Genomic DNA, 9,677 nt, shown 5'->3' on the forward strand with positions numbered 1-9,677 from the left:
AAAGAGAGTGACTCCAGGTATTTACTAACAGCAATCGTCTTTTCTTTATTGCCAAAAACAATTATCTCAGTTTTTTTGTGGTTTAATTGAAGAAAATGTTGGCTCATCCAGATATTTATCGGTTTTAGACAGTGACACAACACCTCAATTGAACTGTAGTCATCTGGAGACACTGCTAGATATATCTGTGTCATCTGCATAGCTATGATAGTCAAAATTAAAGTTCTGAAGAATTTGACCCAAGGGTAGCATATATAGGCTGAACAGGAGGGTTCCAAGAACTGACCCTTGAGGGACCCCATAGGTCTTTGTCATTCGATTAGATTGAACACTTCCATCCATCCATCGATTTTCTGAGCCGCTTCTCCTCAGTAGGGTCGCGGGCGTGCTGGAGCCTATCCCAGCTATCATCGAGCAGGAGGCGGGGTACACCCTGAACTGGTTGCCAGCCAATCGCAGGGCACATACAAACAAACAACCATTCACACTCAGATTCACACCTACGGGCAATTTAGAGTCTCCAATTAATGCATGTTTTTGGGATGTGGGAGGAAACCGGAGTGCCCGGAGAAAACCCACGCAGGCACGGGGAGAACATGCAAACTCCACACAGGCGGGGCCGGGGATTGAACCCTGGTCCTCAGAACTGTGAGGCTGACGCTCTAACCAGTCGACCACCGTGCCGCCTGAACTTCCAATGGTTACAAAATAACTGTAGATATATGTATGTGTCTCTGTGTGTGTGTTGGGGGGGGGTCGGGGAACAAAACAACACAAACACACACACTACAAACTGGAGAGCTCGCCATTGAATTAAAAGCAGTTAAGAGAACCCAAACATTTTTGGGAGTTATAGAAAGTTATTAATTCCTGTCATGTTTTTTTTTGTCCCCCAAAAATCTGACTTATTTGCATAGAAACAAAGAGAGGCACTGTCTTTCAGCTGATAACACAGATAATTAGTGTATTTTGTAGTAAATACAGTACATGCATGCTTATTATAATATCCCACTTGCTATCCTAATACAATAATAAGATAACATAAACCAATAATACAAAATAATCTGCATTATAGAAAAAATAAACGAATGCACATAAAGTAAAACAAAAATAAAAAATTTATTTTGCATTCTTATACAAAACATAAAATGTTACTTTTTCAGAGCATCAGGTGCAATATTTTTAACATTGGATCCAAACAAATATTTTTGTTATATTGTGAGTTATCAATTTGTGTTATAATACATTATAAAATAATAAAAATAGAGAAAATAATTTGGAGCCCAAAATAAAATATAACTATTATTACCTCATATTTTTATAGAAACATTTTTATATAATTGTTTGATATGTATATACTTTAATATATTGACTTATTATTTATTATACTATTATAATCATTGTAAAATATTACATCATAATAAAATACAATTATTACAAAATAAACTCCATAATATCAAAACATTAAAAGCATAACTGCCGACGTCATTTTTGAATGATTTCTGAAAACAATAAAAAATAAATCAACAAACAGGAAGTGTCCAGTTGCCTCATTCAACCTTTGCAGATTACCATGGTCCATGACCTAGATCAGTGATTCTCAAAGTGTGGTACAGGTTCTACTATTGCTACGCGGGCTCCTTCTGGTGGTACGCCAAAATCACTGCCTATACAGTCCAGTTGTATTTTACTTTAGTACTATACAATACATTTGCATTTAATGTTTAAGAACTGTTTTCAAACTTATTTAGGTACAAATTTAACTGTTATGTGCTATACATTTAGTCCAGCTTTAAATTTTTATTAAAAGTTTTAAATTTTCCCATTTTTAAACACTGTTAATCTTCAAACTGTTCATAATGTTACAGTGGCTTACATATGAAATATAATTTTTAGGAATAAAAAACGGCCTAACACTACGGCCTACGACACTACTGTATTTTAATGTTGGTCATTGTGGTGGTACTAAACCGTTTTTAGGCGGCACTAGGTGTAAAAATTTGGAGAACCACTAACCTGACAAATTTGACCATCTACACAAACAAACGGAAACACCAATTTTTTAGCAAGCACACTAATATTTTTTTTATAAATATTGTGACAGTAAGATAAAAATGACAAACAATTATGCTAATAAGCTTATGAGATGCTACAACATTTTCATGTCATTTTCAACATGTTTTCGTATTAGACATATAGGAATTACATTTAAATAAAAAACAATAAATACAAATTAAAATTTAAAAAATATATATTTTGTATAAACGTAAAGGTGTTTGTTTAAAAAGTTGAGCAAGCTTCCGTATGGACTGAACTACGTTTACGTGTATAGTAGTCACACCATCGAGGCGGTTTTACTGTGAAGGCGGCTGTCGGAAGTGTCGTCCCCTTCTCGCCAGTAGGAGCGGCCGGGTTCCGCCTAGCAGCCTCTCACCGCGCTCAGGGAAAGCTTTTCTTCTCCCAGCGAGCAGACTCCTCGCCCGCCTGCCCCCTTGCCTGCGAACACCCGATACTCCAGTCTGAAGAAAGAAAAAAAAAAAAAAAAAAAAAACGAGAGACCCCCGCACTGTGACGGCGGCGAGAGAAGGACTCCTTCCTGCGTCGTGCTTCCGTCCCTAACCCGGCTTCTGGTTCGCTTGGACATCTTTTTTTTCAGGTCGCTTGACAGTTTTCTTTCTCTCCCCCCCCCCCCGTTTTTTTTCTTTTTCTTTGGTCACCGACATGGTCGACTATCACGCCGCCAACAACCAGTACTCGTACGGCGGGCCGCAGACCTACATGGAGCAGGAGAACGACTGGGACCGGGACTTGCTGCTCGACCCGGCATGGGAGAAACAGCAGAGGAAGGTAAGGAGAAGCAGCCGAGCCCGTGGTGGGGTTTAAGGGTGCGAGGAAGGAAGGAAGGGAGCCTGGAGGCTGGGAATGAGGGAGAAAATGGCAGGGGAGGGACGGCAGGTCAGGGAGCGAATGCGGGCCTCGGTTGGCCCACTTTCCCCATTATGGCTCCCGGGGTAAGGTCGGTTTCACCCCCCTCTAACCCGCCTCCAGGCCCATTTGATTAAAATTTGATTTCATTTCGTTTCTCGCCGCGCTGCTGCCACTTCATCGAAGGTATTTTACACCCCGCTAACCGAACGGAAACAAGGCGCCACATTGTCCGGAAAAAGTCCAACTTGATCAGTAGGTGTTTTAGTTTAACGCCCCAAACGCGGAACTCGTTCGGACTTTTCGGGCCCCGCTCTCTCGGGGCTAGTGGCCCACTTGTGGCCGACAGTCGGGGAGGAAAAATGTCGACTAGTTTGCTAACTTTTAGTATTCGACTATTACCTGAGTTTTAATCTCCCAACTGCGTGGAGTGTACAGTTCATTGCCTTCGAATGCGTGTGGGAGTTGTGAGTTTCTGTCCTCACACTAGTGAAACGTCATATTAGTAAACGCTACGTAACGAATTAGACCACTGTGTCCCAATGCGGTATGGGGTTTGCGATACTGGTCCTTCTTTTCATGACAAATCTCGGCATTTTTAAAGGTTACGCTATTTTTGATTAGATTTTCCACGTTCTGGATGTCTCTGAACGCAAAACACGTCACTTGCAAAGACAAGACAGTCGTGCCCATATCTCTCGTTCGCGTTGTAAATGGCTCTGTTCAAGCTCAACGATAACTAAAATCAAATCAAAGAACACAAGGAAAGATAAAATAAATATAGGGAGCATTTTTTATCAAATAATTCGAAAATTTACAGTCGACCATTACCCGAGTTTAAATCTGTCAACAGCGTGGAGTGTAAAGTTTAGCGTGTTGGAGTTCTGAGCTCCTGTACTCGCACTAGTGAAACGTTTTGTAATCCATATTATAATCTATAAATACACGAATTAGACCACTCTGTCACAATCTAGTAGTACATTTGAGATCTTCCGTTTTGTTTTATGAAATCACTCCATTTTCAAAGTTTAAACGACGTGGGTTAAGATTTTACTCATTCTTGATGTCCCTGAATTCAACGCTTCCCTGCAAATGACAGGCAGTAGTGTTTATCTCTCAATCCCGAAGTTAAGTGGCATTATCGAACTTCACCTTTGGGATGGAACTGTATTGGTATAATAACTAATTAAACTAACTAATGTAAAATGATTCTTACGGGGTGCGGGGTGATTCTTTGTTGAATAGGTTGAGAACAGTAACAGTAATTGACGGTTACCTGAGTTGAAATCTGACAACTGCGTACTGTGCAAAGTTCATTGCCTTCTAAGGCTGGGAGGGCTGAGATTCTGTACTCTCACTGGTGAAATGTCATACTATTACAAACCACACAGTGTAATTTTCAATAAGTAAATATATGGCTTAGACCACTGTGTTACAATCTGGGAGTAGATTTGAGAATTTAGCTTTCTCTTTATGCAATAAATCACAGTTTTTTTTAAACATTAGAATACGTTAAGATTTTCCATGTTCTGGGTCTCAGTGAAAACGTCAATTGCAACTGACAAATGAAGATTTTATATCTCCCAATCTTGTACTAAATCTCTCTTGAATTGCAATCATTGTAGTTTGCATTTGATTTTTTAGCTTTAAATAAAATTGCACAAGATGCTATATGTTTTATTTCTCTGTTTTGGGGTTCTCGCTTGTTGTTGTTTCATGAGTTAATGGCACATGGGAAAACAATGCAGGAACTACTTACAACTTACAAAATATCCCCCCCAAAAAAAAAAAATGGCACAATCGCATGTTGTCCTGGCAGTGCATGTAATGAATGGAAAAGAGGGAGTGCAACAGTTTCCAGCCCTCAGCGGGGAGCATGTTGGAGGAATAATGAGGAACTATTGCTGAACAGCGTGGAATAATTTTGTGTGCGTGTGTGTGTGTGTGTGTTGTTCACTGGTCAGATGACTGACATACTAGCGAGCGGCATAACAACATGCCCAACATTCACGGTGGGTTTTTATTTGGTCACTCTGCCTCTCTTTTAGCAGTCAAATGCACACGTTCTTCACGTTTTTGTGGGGGCCAAAGCTTGTCTCGATCCGACCTGGCCAATCATTGACTCCCTGTGCAAACATGAGCGCTCAGATCGGAGATTGATTGATAAAGGAGACGAGGAAGGACAGGACAGGGGACGCCTGACAGACTTCCCCTGGCCCGGCGGTGGTGGAAGCGTGGGACGAGCAAGGGTACATTCCTGTGGCGTAGCCTTGCTTGCTGTTTCGAGTGGCAAAAAAAGGTTCACACCTTATTTTGAAGAAGTAGTCTGGAAAGAATAGGAGGCGAGTTGGTGGCTGTGTTCGGAATCACTCCCTATTCACTATATAGTGGGTTGTAAACTGCACAGCTGGTTGGACACTAAGGAAGGGCACCAGGAAGTTAGACGAGAGTGTTCACCGGCTGTGTCGTCAGCAAGGATGCAGTGGAAGTGAGATGTCTCACTTGCTCTTAGCTAAATATCTCTCTAAATCCTAGAAAAAATAAGTTTCTTCATTCTTCTCCCCACATGCGTACAACAACAGTAATACATCAATGGTTGACCACAAATTTCCCATCCATCCATTCTTTGCATGGCTTGTCCACACTAGGGTCGCAGGTGAGCTGAAGTCTACTCCAGCTGACTTTGGGGCGAAGCGGAGTGGACCCTCGACTGGTCACCAGCCAACCGCAGGGCACACACAGTATATAGACCAACAAGTATCCACTCTGGCATTCACCCCGATGGACAGTTTAGTGACTTCAATGACAATAACCTATGCAAGTACAGGGAGAACATGAAGAATTCCACACAATGAAGGCCTGAGGTGAGATAAGGCTACTCTAGCCAGGTTTACATGGAGACTTTTTTGTCATTCCAATTGAAGATCTCTGGTGAACTGTTTACATGTGACGTGATCTATTCCAATACATGACGTGCGCTACATTTAATTGGAACAGCCGTGTAATAAGCACACTTCGTCGTGAACGTCAAGTCATTGATCAAGATGGAGGTCCGACTTCTACTCAGCACAGTTGTTGGGATTGATTTTTTATTTATAATTTTTTTTAACGTTTATTTTAAAAAAAGCTTGATAAAACAACTGATAAGTAGTTAAAATAAGATCTGTTGCATACAAGCTATGTTGGGAGCCGCCATATTTACGCTGTGCATAAACGTTGACATCACCGCGCATTTACGTCGAGACGACGCATGCTTAGACAGAACCTTTCCCGAATCGATTCCGAATGACTGTTCACACGGCGGCGGCACGGTGAACAACTGGTTAGCACATCTGCCTCTCAGTTCTGAGGACCGGGGTTCAAATCCCGGCCTCGCCTGTGTGGAGTTTGCATGTTCTCCCCGTGCCTGGGTGGGTTTTCTCCGGGCACACCGGTTTCCTCCCACATCCCCATAACATGCAGGGTAGGTTAATTGAAGACTCTAAATTGCCCGTAGGTGTGAATGTGAGTGTGAATGGTTGTTTGTTTATATGTGCCCTGCGATTGGCTGGCGACCAGTTCAGGGTGTACCCCGCCTCTCGCCTAAAGTTAGCTGGGAGAGGCTCTGGCATGCCCGCAACCCGAGTGAGGATAAGCGGAACGGAAGATGAATGAATGAATGTTCACACAGCAAAAATTTACTTCTGATCGGTTTGCCAAGGAGGCAAGGAGGTTGCCTCCTGGCAAAGTTTACAACCCCCGTTCCCTTGTGTCCTCTCCGTTGCGCGTCGAAACATGCCTCGGTGCGGCGGTGACGCCACCGTTGTCTGCAATACGTCGAGCTTCCTGATGACAGTTAGCCTCCACATATTTCCAGGACGAGTCGAGCCGGTGTGAAAGTTGCGCGGGGTAGTAGAGCAAACACGGAGCTAAAAAAAAAAAAATAGGGGAGCAGGGCTACATGGATTCAGATTTTTGATTGTGTTGCCACACGGAACATATTAGCAACCTTGGACAATAGCCATACGTATGTCTATACTCTATAAATAAACAGTGTGCCTCAGCTTCTGACAAGCACTATGCTTTTGGCCCCTATAATATTAAATATTTATTTTACTGCATAAAATATTTCATTTGATTCAAATTTGGCAGTGGTGGCAGTTTGCATGTATTCATTCTAAACATTGTTAAATGTGTTCTTGTTTACTCAAAAGAAAAGGACTTCTGATTTTGCAGTTTGTTCCCTTACTGTACCAAATGGGACCCGAAACAGTGCAATTATTATTTTTTTTCGTATACTGTTACAAATAAGTATTTAGCTCTGATGTTCTTGCCTGGGTATTTGCCTAATTTTCTGCAAAGGTAGGATGAAGGATGAGATTGGAATGTAGTCGTGAAGGGAGTGATGTGAGGACCTAATCACACTTTTGTTGCAACTGGAGTGTGCTTGTGCTTTAATTTTTACAACAGTCACTCCAGTCTGTGGCTGTCTGGTGGGATTGTAGGGTGGGGCACCCGCTGTCATTTTAACAGTCTTGATGTCGTATCATTCTCCAGTTTTCCAAGCTGGTACCAAAACATCTTTTTCCTGTGGCGCTGCCAAAGTGGGCATGCGTTGGACTTTGTTGGGGTTGCATGAAAGCAGACAGGACTGACTGACTAAGATCTTAGCATTTGACTAAATTCTTCCAAATGTAAAATTAAGGAACATTAAAAATCAATGAATCAACTAAGCTGAATTATTATTCACTGGTTTCTATGCGCCGGCACGCTGAACGACTGGTTAGCACATCTGCCTCACAGTTCTGGGGACCGGGATTCAAATCCGCCTGTGTGGAGTTTGCATCTAGGTGTGAATGTGAGTGTGAATGGTTGTTTGTTTCTATGTGCCCTGCAATTGGCTGGCGACCAGTTCAGGGTGTGCCCCCCTCCCGCCCGGAGATAGCTGGGATAGCCTCCAGCTGCCCGTGACCCTAGTGAGGATAAGCAGTAAAGAAAATGGATGGATGCGTGGATGGTTTCTATGCCATTGTTGCCATTGTGGAGGTCTGCAACTTGGCCAAGACCAACACAGTGTTAGTCTTTCAATGCTAGCAAACTACAGCATCATTACTTCATTATGATTTATTACCTGGATTGAGTGTTCTCCGACCTTTTATATGAGAAACAATTAGCAGATGAATTGGTCGCAGTTGTGAGCGTCCTGGCAAATATCTCACCCTTGTGTATATAGGATGTCATGTGATTATATGACCTGACAGGACTTTGATGTCATTGGTGGTAATCAGGCCGTTATTGGCAGCGTGTAATCTTGTTAGGTGTGTTTACGCGACGTCAAGTGACTGGCGTGAAACAAAAGGTGGGTTGAACACAATTGTTCCACTTTGGACTCACAACCTGACTCCAGCATTTATTTGCTTCATGTCACTTGTGTCAATTCAAGGTAAACAACAATGGATGACATCCAGCAAAGTGTATTTTAGCGTAGTTGCTGCCGCACACCGAGCGATGGGGCCAAACCCAATTGAACTGTCGCACAGTGTGCATGGTTTGGCAACTGTTTCCATGAGTCGCCGATCAGTCGGCCACTGTTTTTGGCGTGACTCAAAATTTTAATCGCCAGCGCACACCGACGCAACGTCACAGCTTACAGCCAATAGAAATGCACATCGGCTTTCACTCACGCTGAAAATACATTTTTGGGATTTTACGCAAGTGAGACACCAAACGGCCACCGCACGCACCACCTAGAGCCAAATAATTTGCGTATATAAAGCATCAATTATTCTGTTTTACATCAATAACTATATCCATAATGTATTACGTGCTTATGGATGAAAAAGCAAAGCTTGTGACCAAAATGTACGCAAACGACACGTATCTCGGTGGGTACGTTCAAATGAATGGAGAAACTGAGACTTTAAAATATCGACACTCATGCTTTTAGTCTCACCCATGTCCACTATCTTTTGTAACGTGCTTCTTCATTAACTATTATTCTATATTTTTATGGTTTAAGAGAGGTACTATAGCACAATATACATTCTATACAGCATTAAACGCCTATACAGGCTCGCTATTCAGGGAGTCCATATATCCAATCGGTCAATGTGCAAGATTGTTTACAACTCTTATTTTTATGCGATGGTCCGGTCGAGTGGGGTTCGACCGCATCATGCAGTGTGCGGCAGGCTTAATGGATTTTAATCGTATACAATTGATTTACTTAGTTGGCTGCCTAAAACGGATTTTCTCTGAAACTAAAAGTAATCATGAAGTAAACAAAGTAAAATGTGAGCCTTTTTTTTCCCTTCTGTTTGTTCGAAAAAAATAAATGGTGAAATACAGTGGACCCCCGCATACTTGTGGTTCGGCACCAGCGGATTCACCTATCAGAAGGTTTTTGAATTTTCTTTTCAATTTTTCATTTTTGTTTTGTTTTTTGGGGGAACCAACCCCCAAAACCCTGGTGGTTTATCCTTGCCTATTCAAGAATTTATTGAGTTTAAAAAAAAAAATGTAAAGAATCATTTTTTTCAATGGTATTATAACTGTTGTCAGTTATTTGCGCATTTTTGCCATTTGCGGTCTGGCCCAATTCCTATCTGTCACTGTGTACATTTTAATATACAATATATCATTTATTTACTTTAGGCCCCCAGGGAGACTGTGCCTCAATCATACCTTAAACATTGAATTAATAAGAGGATGAATCAAGTACCAGTAAGTAAAAATACTTGGCAGTGTGGTTAAAGTGAGTAGGCAATACTAAA

The 9,677-nt window shown here is 41.8% G+C and overlaps 1 protein-coding gene across 4 annotated transcripts in view; it reads left to right on the top strand.

The window, feature by feature from the left end:
• The first annotated feature begins 2,379 nt into the window (after positions 1-2,379).
• The window catches only part of actn4 (actinin, alpha 4), a 92,326-nt gene continuing 85,028 nt past the window's right edge, over positions 2,380-9,677 (top strand). The window contains exon 1 of one of the 4 annotated variants that reach the window (XM_061782504.1): positions 2,380-2,847. In XM_061782504.1, the coding sequence (XP_061638488.1) occupies positions 2,722-2,847 (126 nt within the window). In that variant the 5' untranslated portion in view covers positions 2,380-2,721. The remainder of the gene's footprint in view (positions 2,848-9,677) is intronic. The other 3 variants (XM_061782505.1, XM_061782503.1, XM_061782502.1) reach the window with 3 other exon arrangements.

Source organism: Phyllopteryx taeniolatus, chromosome 8 (genome assembly GCF_024500385.1).
Source record: "Phyllopteryx taeniolatus isolate TA_2022b chromosome 8, UOR_Ptae_1.2, whole genome shotgun sequence".
Classification (NCBI taxonomy): Eukaryota; Metazoa; Chordata; class Actinopteri; order Syngnathiformes; family Syngnathidae; genus Phyllopteryx; species Phyllopteryx taeniolatus.